The sequence below is a fragment of the Nanorana parkeri genome, unplaced genomic scaffold (genome assembly GCF_000935625.1).
Source record: "Nanorana parkeri isolate BGI_ZX_2015 unplaced genomic scaffold, ASM93562v1 scaffold143, whole genome shotgun sequence".
NCBI lineage: Eukaryota > Metazoa > Chordata > Amphibia > Anura > Dicroglossidae > Nanorana > Nanorana parkeri.
In genome coordinates this window covers 870,017-881,882 of record NW_017306411.1, presented here as the reverse complement: position 1 = coordinate 881,882, position 11,866 = coordinate 870,017, and the positions used below count along the sequence as shown (strand labels likewise).

The 11,866-nt window shown below is 41.2% G+C and overlaps 1 protein-coding gene across 2 annotated transcripts in view; it reads left to right on the top strand.

The window, feature by feature from the left end:
* Positions 1 to 11,866, top strand: part of TBC1D8 (TBC1 domain family member 8) — a 77,595-nt gene that overhangs the window by 50,718 nt on the left and 15,011 nt on the right. The window contains exons 9-14 of one of the 2 annotated variants that reach the window (XM_018554143.1): positions 1,269 to 1,425; positions 1,621 to 1,835; positions 4,241 to 4,358; positions 7,561 to 7,846; positions 8,129 to 8,258; positions 8,513 to 8,611. In XM_018554143.1, coding sequence (XP_018409645.1) covers positions 1,269 to 1,425; positions 1,621 to 1,835; positions 4,241 to 4,358; positions 7,561 to 7,846; positions 8,129 to 8,258; positions 8,513 to 8,611 — 1,005 coding nt within the window. The remainder of the gene's footprint in view (positions 1 to 1,268; positions 1,426 to 1,620; positions 1,836 to 4,240; positions 4,359 to 7,560; positions 7,847 to 8,128; positions 8,259 to 8,512; positions 8,612 to 11,866) is intronic. The other variant, XM_018554142.1, reaches the window with a different exon arrangement.

Genomic DNA, 11,866 nt, shown 5'->3' with positions numbered 1-11,866 from the left:
GTATACTGAACTCCCTTTGATCTCCTGTCACAGAGCCGTGCCGGTCCCGGCCGCATCGGGCACAGCGGATCTCGGGACCGAACACGGCAGTCACAGATGCTGATACAAGTGATCGAGCGTCTATAGAGACGCTCGATCGCTTGACTGTGTTAAGCCCCCGGCCCGCCGTGTAATTACAACGGCCGGCCAGGAAGCTGCTCGTCGGGCTCCGCCGTCCTCTCGTCACAGACGAGTGGACGAGTGGATTTTTCATATTTTTCATATATATATATGTTATATAGTGTACATTTTTATGACTCAAATTGCAGGTTTTATTTTGTTAACTTTTTGTTACGCCTGAATCCTACAAATTCAAAAATGTATCCACAGGAAACTCAGTCTGACATGGTCAGAGTGTAAAGCAAGCTGTAAGCAGCTGCCCCCCTTCCTTTGATTCTGTGTAACACGGTCACTAAACACCAGCTCTGCCTTTACACACAATACACACTCTGGGGGGGAGGGAGGGGTTGCCACTATGAATGGGGGGAGAGCTCAGTTGTAACTTGCACAGATTGTAAAAAAATGTAAGTTTCTGTGTTCATATAAAGCAACCGCATATGCCTGCTTTATGTTCACTCGGTGTACATTGCCGGCATATGTTTTTGTAGTACCTCCGCAAAGGTTAAAATGGGCTTTAAAGTTTTGGGGCTTTGAGATGTGTTACAGCATATTCGTTTTGAATGGGCAGCCTAAATTGCCGCAATGTACTTCAACGCAGGAAAGAGAGCTTCTATTGTGTGGTCTTCTGGAAGTGCCTGGGGTCACATTTGAGGCCAGCCATAATTTTCAAGTTGACCATCACTGCGCTAATGTCTTAACTGTTGAGATAGTAGCCACAACGTTACTTGAACTGTAAGAAGTAGCAACAAAGCACAACCATTGTGTAGCACTACAAACATGATGCAGGGCCTTAGTATGTAATGAACACACTTATTATATATATAAAAAAAAGGTTTTGAGAAAATTAACACACATTTATAAGATTATTTGCGTAACCTTGATCTCTTTTTATGTTTATCGAAAGCAAAAAAATTACAGACTATACGTCTTCATTTCTGTTTCTTTTCCATGAGCAAAATAGGCTGCTATTGGGTCATATACAGAAACTAGTTAGATATATGGCATTTTATCTTCAGATACAATAATGGTTGCATCTAATACAATAATGGTTGCATTAGGCACCAGCTAACATGATCATGTGGATTGATGCATTCTGCTTTTTTTTATCCTTACAGACTCGGGAACAGATAAAAGAGCGTTTGTGGATGGATCATTTTGCTGAGTATGGGAGAACTGTTTGTATGTTCCGTACAGAAAAGATCCAGAAGCTTGTTGCTATGGGAATACCCGAATCTTTGCGAGGGGAACTGTGGCTCGTCTTCTCAGGTGATTTACATAACACCTAAGCTATAAACAGATGTTTGAGTTATTTAATTGCTGGCATGTTAAACTGTACAAATAGCTGAACTATGTATGCTTAGAAAACATAATCTGTGCAGTATGTCCCAAAAATATCAAAACAAGGGAAATCAGAAGTATAATGGTAATTTTGTGCACGTGGTCTTTTTTCTTTTCTACTAGATGCAGTAACAGACCTTGCCACTCACCCGGGGTACTACAACAGCCTGGTGGAGGAGTCAATGGGCAGGTGCTGTGTGGTAACTGATGAGATAGAGCGGGATCTCCACCGCTCGCTGCCAGAGCATCCAGCTTACCAGAATGAAACTGGCATTGCAGCTCTCAGGAGAGTACTTACTGCATATGCCCACAGGAACCCCAAAATAGGATACTGTCAGGTGATAACATGACATTGTAATATACATGTGTCCGACATAAAGGAATTGTTTTTACTTGGAGCAGTAACACATTGTTATTTCACCATAGATTGAAAACCAGCCATATCGGTCTGCAAGAGTCAATATGTCCATATTTTACCCACGGACATTGTTGTCATACACTCACATAAACTCAGGTTTAACTCTGGCAGCCTGGATCTTTGACAGACTTGCCTACAAGTGCCTATGGACAAATCTTTTTGATCCAGGCTCTAAGCCCTACTGCCCAGATCAGTATGTAACTTGCAATAAATTAAATTAAACAAATCACATAAAATGTCCTTAAAATATACCTTTGCCCAGACTATATGCAGTAAATGATTTACATCTCTTTAACAAGCAGTAAAAGCGCCCTAGTACACTGGATGAAATATTTCCGACTGCGCGGCTTCTATTCTCAACTCCAGCACCAATGTAAACCTGCATAGGGATCTCTCTCCCTTTAAACAACTCTGTTTGGGTTCAGACACTACGCCGCCCAATCTCCACCTTTTACAGTTTATTGCTCTTGTGCCTCCTTCTGGATCTGTCTAAATATATGGCGGACTGGGCCAAAAAGCTTTCTTGCTTCTTCTCTGAATCTGACATCTCCAAGTCTTTTATACTGATACATCAATTCTCCATGGCCAGTATGGTACAGGAAGGCAACTTTAAGATTCTTTCCAGGTGGTACTGCTGTCTTACTCGTTTTCACACATCTACACTCATGTCTCTAATCTTTGCTGGCTCTATTCTACACATCTGATAGTCTTGTCACGGTGCTTCTGCTTTATGGTCCGCTATCTTTGATACCTATGACCACCTTACTGCTTCCAGGATCAAATGTACTCCTCAACTTGCCCTCCACTCTATGATATTGGGTTCCATCAACTCCTCAAAAAAGGGAATACTTAGGTAAAGTAGTCATACCGAGGTGCTGGAATTCGACTCCCCATGCTTCCATGAGAAAATGGGTCATAGAGATGCAGTTCCACTATCATATGGAGGATCTCAACACCAGTTTATATGACCGCCATTGTCAATTCTATGAAATGTGGAGCATCTGGTTACATTTCAGTTACATTTGATAGCTTTCATGCACTGCTTCCAGATTAATGACTGGTTCCATCCCACAGTTTGAACATATCCATGAGAGCTTGTGGACTCCTGGACACTTCTGTATACTCTCCTTTTGTTACTTCAACTTTCCTAGACTTTTCCTTTTCCCTCTCTAGACCTCTATGCTTTTGCTTTTTATTTCATTCTCTTTTCCAGCATTCTCTGGACTCTGGTACTGTCCCCTTTTCTTCTCCTTTACCTTTCCTCTTCTTCTCCTTTTACCTTTCCTCTACAGGTCAGTGGGGAGCCTGGGTCGCTATTTTTCCTTACAGCAACTGACATGCACTTAGACAGCTGGTACTACATGGATTTGACCACTTTACTTTGATGGTTTGGAATATTTTAAATGGAAAGGTAATTTTTAATAACATTAAATTACAAAATGGCTTTTGCAACATGTTAAGGCTGTGACACACTACAAGCGAAGCAGCAGCATGTAATTTTCTCCTTGGCACGTCAGCTTGCGAGAGCTCGCGTAGCTGAGCGTGCCGAGATGAGAAATTTAATCTTCAGCCAATCTGCTTGCGCTTATAAACCCGCGCATCGGCATGCGGCGTCTGGCTGGTTCGTACGATGAAGGAATTAACTAAAAGTCCCGGACCCCATGTCTGTCTATGGGGAATCGGATGTAAATGCACATTCTGGCGAAACCGAACACTATTCCATTTGTTTTTCCGGGCCTGGCTGGAGCCTGGGGTCACTGGATGTAAACAGACACCCATCCATTTAGATCAGACTGCCATTAGACTAGCATTTTGCATCCGATTGGGTCTGCCTGAAAAACTGATAGGCGGACCCAATTGGACCACCCATGCGAAAGGGGCCTACAGCTACAGAGGTGGATGGGGGCTTATTTTAAAGTGCTTTCACAACTTTTTCTGAATATGTAAATACTTTATTGTGCATAGTCTGGGCATAGGTACACTTTAACATTTAATGTTAACACGGAAAGTCATTGTCAAAAGCAAGAGTAAAATTTCAGAAAATGCTTTCATCATCCTCTGTTTTTTTATCTTATTAGTTTGGAGTGTCCTGCTTCAGATACAATAATGACATTTCATTGTGCATTTTTTTATTGCATTTGTCCTTCTTTAAAGGAGGCCTGTTATAAAGGAAAGCTGATGCAATTGCTGACCTATTAACTTGTTTCCAGTCAAAACTCCTATTTTTATGTATATTTTGTGCTTATATTTTGTTTTTTACAAGTGCATTTTGATTTATCTTACTTTGCAATTAACATTTCCCTCTTTATTGTATTCTTACATAAGTCGATGAATATCCTGACTTCAGTTTTACTTCTGTATGCCAAAGAGGAAGAGGCTTTTTGGCTGTTGGTTGCTGTATGTGAAAGGATGCTGCCTGATTACTTTAATCATAGGGTCCTTGGTGAGTTTACTGCTTTTGGGAATCTGATGGGAATCGTGCCGCAAATTGACCTAGATATGTTTCCTTTTGAAAATATTTTGCAACAGCTTGGCAAACGATGATTAGACGATGAAAAATGCAGACCTTTTATTACAGTGATATGAAAAACAGTTACCTCATGTGCGTGTATTGCATTATGAAATGATTGTTAAAGTGTGTCTGGGCAAAATATAATAGTGTATAGCCAGACAAAGTGTATTTCAGAAATGCATGCACATTTACCTAATGTTTTATCTATATAGAAATAGCGCAAGCATAGAATAATACCTGTGGTCCTACTAGAAATCAGGGGTGCTCCTAACTTCCTGTAGTGAGCTGCTAGCAACTCTGCTGTACTGAAATCCCAAGCAGTATAATCAGCCCTGAGTTCTCCTCTGCTGTACTACAGAACTACTCTTCTTCTCATCTCCAGATGATGTAGATTTAAGGCCATTTTTAGGGAAACCATTAGTCTCCTGGCCAGGGCTGGATTTACTCGTTCTGCTGCCCCAAGGCCTTATTTTTCTTAAATTTTTTTTTTTTTAATCAATTTAAAAAAAACTAATTTTTTCACTTAACGTTATTGCTATCACACAGGAGCTGACAAGCCCCTGTGTGATATCATTTGGAGGTGACAGGTTCTCTTTATTGAACCTATCACTTCCAATACAGGAGCTCTAGCACAGCATGGACAAACGGACCTGCAGTCTTATTACAAGTGATCTTGGCGACATCGCCGATATCACTTGTAAATTAACAAGTTTACAGGGCTAAATGTAGAAAACAACTACCCTCCCAGCGCCCGAAATTGCATATCATGGGCATTGGGAGATTCTACACCCCTGCCTCCCCGAGTCCTTGTGGGAAATCCGGCCCTGCTTCTGGCTAATGATTATAAAGGAGATAACGGACCGCATACACAAGGACATGCTATAACAAGGCTGTGTACAGTATATTGCACATGCATTCATAAAACCCTACAGAAATGTTTACAATATGTTTGTAGGGCCAATGCTGAATAGTCCCGTATTCCTGTATTTATATTTTATATTCTTCACAGTAAGAAGTATCTTAGGCAGTGATCGCAGGCAGTGTTAGAAAGTTAGTAAAAAGTTTCAGGTTTCCTTTTTCAGGTTTACATCTAAACTCTGTTTAGGGAAATTGTGTAGTTGCAGAATCTAGTTGAGCAATAATTGTTTTCCAATACAGATAAATACTTCAAGCCACTATAGGAAAAATATTGTATTCTGATAACTGTATGGTGGAAATACCTGTAAATATAGTATTCAGTGTAGGAATTGTTTTTTGTTATACATTTTTCCACTTTTAATTATAGGCCAAGATGTCCAGCAAAGTAACAGTTATAGGGCATGGGACAAAAAGTATTTACTGGCAAAGGTGCTTACAATGATCACATATTTATGATATGTCCCACACACCAGGTCAATTAAAGAGTTGAAACAATCTCAAGGCTACAGTAGCAGCCATGAGCTTGTTGTAGATTTAAAGAGCAGGTCCATGACTGTTAGTTAAACGTGTTCTGGGCACCATTACAGGCAGTCCCCGAGTTACATACAACTACTTACAAACGGAGGCTATTACTGTACAGCAGGGGTAGTTGTAATGCTACCACGCTCATGCTGACGAGGAGTGTCCACTTTTTTGGGTCTGGTTTGTAGTGCTGTACATACATTACAGGAAGTTGGCTCTTGTTAGACATGCAGACGAGGGGCGACCACCTCTTCTTCCGGGTCACTGTGAGGTTTGTATCCTCATTAGAAAGATTTAATCTCACTTCCTGTCCTTGAGACATCAGGAAGTGAAAGGAAATTCACTCCTGTAAGAGTGATCATGGGAAAAAGGTGTCTCCACTGAAGCGTTATCAATAATCCTTGTTTCTACAACAACCCAAAGTTTTTAAAATCCGATTGTCACAGGGACAGAAAGTGAGGTGAAATCTTCTGGACAGGGGCACACACAAACTTTACAGCGATTGAACTGAAAACAAAATAATTTTGGCTGGAGTTACAACTAAAAAATGTACCTGTTCCAACTTGTATACAAATTCAACTTAAGAACAAACCTACAGTCCCTATCTTGTTCGTAACCCGGGGACTGCCTGTATAGCCCAAAATGTATGCTGGACACCTCCTATGGTTCCCATGCTCTCCCTAAAAGTGGGAGAAGATGGAGGAAGATCTATTCCCTGATGTCTGCGGTGAATGAACCCAGAAATGCTCAGCTCTGATCTCTTCTGGCTTCAGAGATGTCAGATCCTGGACAGTATGGCCAAGTAACCAGCGGATCAAGCACAGTCTGTGCTCAATCAGCTGCAGCACGGGGACCCCTCTGATGTTTCTTAAAGAGGACATGCTTTAGGCTGGGTTCACACCTAGGCGTATCGAATATGCGCGTTTGTCGCGCGTTTCGTGACGCGCCTTTTTACCCCGTTTCGCGGTTAAAAAAAACCCGCGCCAAACACGCGTTTATGAGGGCTACTTGGCTATATCCCAATGGAAACTCGCAACAAAAACGCCCCAAAGAAGCTCCTGTACATCTTTGGGCGTAGGGCATTTTGTAGCGCGTTCATACGGCCTGTAATACGCCCAGGTGTTAACCATACCCATAGGAAATAATGGGATTTCGGTGTTTGAGCGTTTTGCAGAGCGTTCGAACGCACGACAAAATGCCCAGGTGTGGACCAGGCCTTAGGCCCCCTATAGTCACTAAGTTCACCACCACTGTAATGGAAATGAGAGGAGGAGGTGTTTTTTTTGTTTTGGTTTTTTTGTTTTTTTTTAGTCCTAACACTTCCTAGCCTAGGATGGCACTGTTAGTGGGTGAGTGTTGTCACCCTAGGACAGGAAGTGTTTCGCTAGTAAGATCACAAGGTGAGTATAAAGGCGAAAAAAAGCTGAAAAGGAAAAATGCGCGCAGTTTCCACATGACTGGTAAGCTTCAATATATAAAAAAATTTGGTTCTTGGGTATACACTTTAAGAAATATTGCTTGTAGTTTCATAATGCTCCCATATAGCTGTGTTCAGTGGAAGTGTAATTCATTGTATGGCAAAATGTCATCAACAATAGACCATTGACAGTAATCTAGAGACTTGTACATTTTTCTGAAGGAATTTCAAGCATGATTGTTCCTAATGTCCCCACTGGGGTTATGTTCTTGGCAGGAGCCCAGGTTGATCAGTCCGTCTTTGAAGAACTAATACAAGAGAAACTTCCTGAGCTGGCTGAGCATATAACTGACTTATCCACACTGGCTTCCATATCTTTGTCGTGGTTTCTCACCCTATTCATCAGTATTATGCCCCTGCAGAGCGCTGTGAACGTTGTGGACTGTTTCTTCTTTGATGGCATTAAAGCCATTTTCCAGATCGGACTTGCCGTTTTAGATGCCACTGCTGTGGAGTTGTGCAACAGCAAAGATGATGGGCAAGCCTTAATGATTTTGAGCAGGTTGTTTATTCTGTTACCCCTTTTACATTTTCATTTATTATTATTATATAAAATGCAAAACTAGTGATTTCTGTAGCAAGACGATGCATACAACATGTCAGCGTTCATAAAATGTCTTTCAGTTTTATAGAAAATGCCTCTAGTAAATTAGCCAAAACAGGTTTCAGAATGTAAAGGAAGTTTCAAATGTGGCTTAATATTGCTGAAGCATCTTTACTGCCTTACCATATAGTCCTCTGAGCACAACTGACACACAGTAACAGAAAATATACTTCTGTGAAGATTTCTAGAGCATGTCAGGAACGAGGAGAGTCCCTTGCCACAGACTGGAAACTGGCATAGTGTGCTGAATAATGAGCAAGAGGCCTATCCAATTACAGAAATTGCGGATTTAATACGAGATTCATATGAGGTATGTGGTTTAATCTGTAAAAACAAACAAAACAATAAGATGCTAAACTGTGTCAACAGGCATCAATTAAATGCTAATATGGTTGTGTCTGATGTATCCACTGATAACATGAGTTTATCTGCTAATAAGTACTTGATACTCTGCCTAAAAGTGTTGTTTTTTGTTGCCAGGGACTTGTAGTCATATAAAGATAACCATCCATTTGAATATGTACATAATGATTGATAGACACTCATAGATTTGTTTGTTTGCAGAAATTTGGCACCAATTCTGTGGAACACATTGAGCGCTTGCGTTGCAAACATAGGATCCGTGTGCTCCAAAACCATGAGGACACTACAAAGCAGAATGTTGTAAGTATGCTGCTGTATAGTACAGTATTTCATGCATCTGTCCATCTATTAACACTACAACCTATCCTGGGCCTCATCCTTATTCAAGAGTCTTTGCCATCTCTCAATTGCAAGTGACTACTTTTCCATTTCTATTTCCTATCCTTGCGTGCATCCCTTTGTACTCCCTTATTTTTCCAATGGTCAGTTTGGTACTCCTTTTGGTTGTTTTCCCCTGGGCTCAGTTAGTGATACTTTTTTCGAAAGGTTAATTTTCATCCTACTCACCATAACCTGCTTAACATTATGAATTTTAACCATAGCAAAGTCACCAAACAACCAATAGATATCACAGTTGGCTCTGTGGTGCCACCTTTCTCCATTTTAAACTGTTGTGTATGTGTCAGTAAAGGCAACAATATATCTTCAAAGTACCCTTTGAATGGAAGGCATTGCTTTTGCTTTCAGTTCACTATTTTACATGGTGTATGCAAGACCAGTCTAGCTGTTCCCCATTCAATCCGCCTGAGGGTTGGCCAGACCTAATTTTGGCTCTTCTACCGAACCCCACCGTCTTACTTTCATGTGTCCCATCATATTACGTCTTATAGAAATGTTTTGACACCCCTTATCAAATTACACGTTTTGATCGTTCAGGAGGAGATCACCTCTAGGGGGAACTAATTAAAGTAAGAATAACATTTTTGCAAATTTTGGAACACTTTCCACATTTTTGCTAATCTGTCAGTGCACCACAATAGAAAAAAAACACACTCGTGCACCATTTTAGGCAGTGATGGGCACCACAACATGCATGTTACTATGTGTTGTGATGTGCTACAACATATGATTGTTCCTTTTAATATGTTGGGGCATCATTGAAAATGAATAGCACTGCAATACACCAATGTGTGTGGTGCGTTAACATGCATTGTGGTATGCTGCAATGCAGTGATGTTTGTGTGGACCCTTAATGTGACGTGCAGAAGGTTTGCTCATTCTGGGTAGTGAATTGGCAGACATTGCAGCCCCCAATTGTTTCTTGTAGCCAGCTCACAGTCTTTCCGGTCCAAAACCTTATTAAAAACCTGTGAGGATAGAAAAATGGGAGCTGTTGTTGCATCTGATTTTCAAAGAACAACGTCACCTTTAATAAAGTTGTTCTTGAAAAATTTCCCCACACCTGAGTGCAGCCCACCTGAGATTAAAATCTTCCTACCCAATCCAGCTATCTTTCCTCTGACATGGTCCCAGCCGACTCCACTTCATACTGTGCATGTGTGCCATGGCTCTATGCATTCCTATGAGTAAGTCGCTCTGGAGGTCGCCATGAGTACGGCTTGTCATGGCTCCCATGTACAGTATGAAGAGGGCTGGGACCATGTGAGAGGAAAGATCACCGACCAGGGATGAAAGTTAGTATTATCCCAGTTTGGCTGCATTCAGAGTGTAAGGGTAAGGTATAGTCGCTAAAGGTAATGTTCTTTTTAAAGGTACAAACTCTTGGGTTGTCATAGACTCCTATACATGGCTTCCCTACCTAGTTATTGACTTAAGACTGCTTCTTTTTTTTATATTCCCCAAGCATCCTTTTGATAATTGTAGCTGAAGAGTTCAGATTTTGTTTGTGAAAGCACAGCACTTGATTCCAAAATGCCACTGGCAAATCTAACGCTTGTGAGGCTTGCTGCAGATATTGATATTTGTGATGAGCTCATGATAAAGATTTCCTTTTGCTGACTCTTCTATGCAGAACATATATTTGTTTAGGCAGCAGATCATCACTGTGACAGCTAAACCTAAAGCTGGCTCTGTACACTAGAAATAATTTCATCTGGTTTTTGATGAACTGGCCATAAATTGCTCCGTGCTTTCTGCCTGACATCCTGTGATTTAAAAATCAAAGGAGCCAGATGGAAAAGGGTCTTCAAGACAGAGCCTCCATCCAGTCAGATGCAGGCTCTGCTCAGGTATTTTGATAGTCATTGGGGACGAATGTCATGGTACAATAGCTGAAGCAGGAGATACCTCCATCCAGTCAGATGCAGGCTCTGCTCAAGTATTTTGATAGTCATTGGGGACGAATGTCAAAGTACAATAGCTAAAGGATACCTCTATCCTGCTGTTTAGCGTGAATGGGGGAATCAGTTAGATTTTCGGGCCGATTGAAAAAAAACCTGCCAGTGTATATGCAGCTGTTAGCAGTGATATAGGAGATTTGCTTTGCCTACCCAATCAGTCTGCAAGCAGTTCTACTGGAGACCTTTCATACTGATGTACCAGATAGTGTAAATTAGGAAACATTCAAACATTGTTTTAAACCCAGTAGAGCTGCAGCTAACGATTATTTTCAAAATCGATTAGTTAGCCGATTTATTAAGTTCGATTAATCGGATAAACTATAAAATAAAGTTTAAAAAATGGCTCCAGTGATAGGACTACTAGTTTGTATTAAGGGTTGTAGTCCATCACAGGAGCAAGCTTGGAGCGGTGGAAGTAAAAAAGAAAAAAAGATAGTGGTGTGCAATATAGTGAAATGGAAAGTGTAAAATTATACAGCAATGCATGCAGAATGGCACCGGCTATAGAGGACTACAAAACCCAGCAAAAGCACATTATACAGCGCAATGCAGAATACCGCCAGCTATAGAGGCATACAAAAAATCCCAGCAATAGTACATAATAGTTGGCGGCATCCTGCATTGTGCTGTATAATGTGCTTTTGCTGGGTTTTGTAGTCCTCTATAGCTGGTGGTATTTAGCATTGTACCACTTTATAATGCATTATTGCTGGGATTTGTTCTACTCTTCTACAGCTGGTGGTATTCTGCATTGCGTTGTATAATGTATTATTGCTGGGACTTGTAGTCCTCTATACAGCGCAATGCAGAATGTCACCAGCTATAGAGGAGTACAACAAATCCCAGCAATAGTACATTATACATACAGTGTATAATGTATTGCTAGGATTTGTATTCCTATGTATAATATATTCCTATGTATAATATACAGCACAATGTACCATCAGCTATAGAGGAATACAAATCCCAGCAATACATTATAGAGCACCATGTGTGGGAAAGTGCAGGCTTACCTGAGCAGTCTTCCAGCAACGTGCTTCTGAGATCGGACCTGTCAGCAGCTGCCATCCCCCCACACCTCCTCCTCCTTACTACATCTCCACGCGTCGCTGTGCCGATCGTGGATGTGGATGGGCAGGAAATGTGAGGCGGGGAGGAGGTGCGGCATGTGGAGCGTGGATGCGAGCGGGTCTGG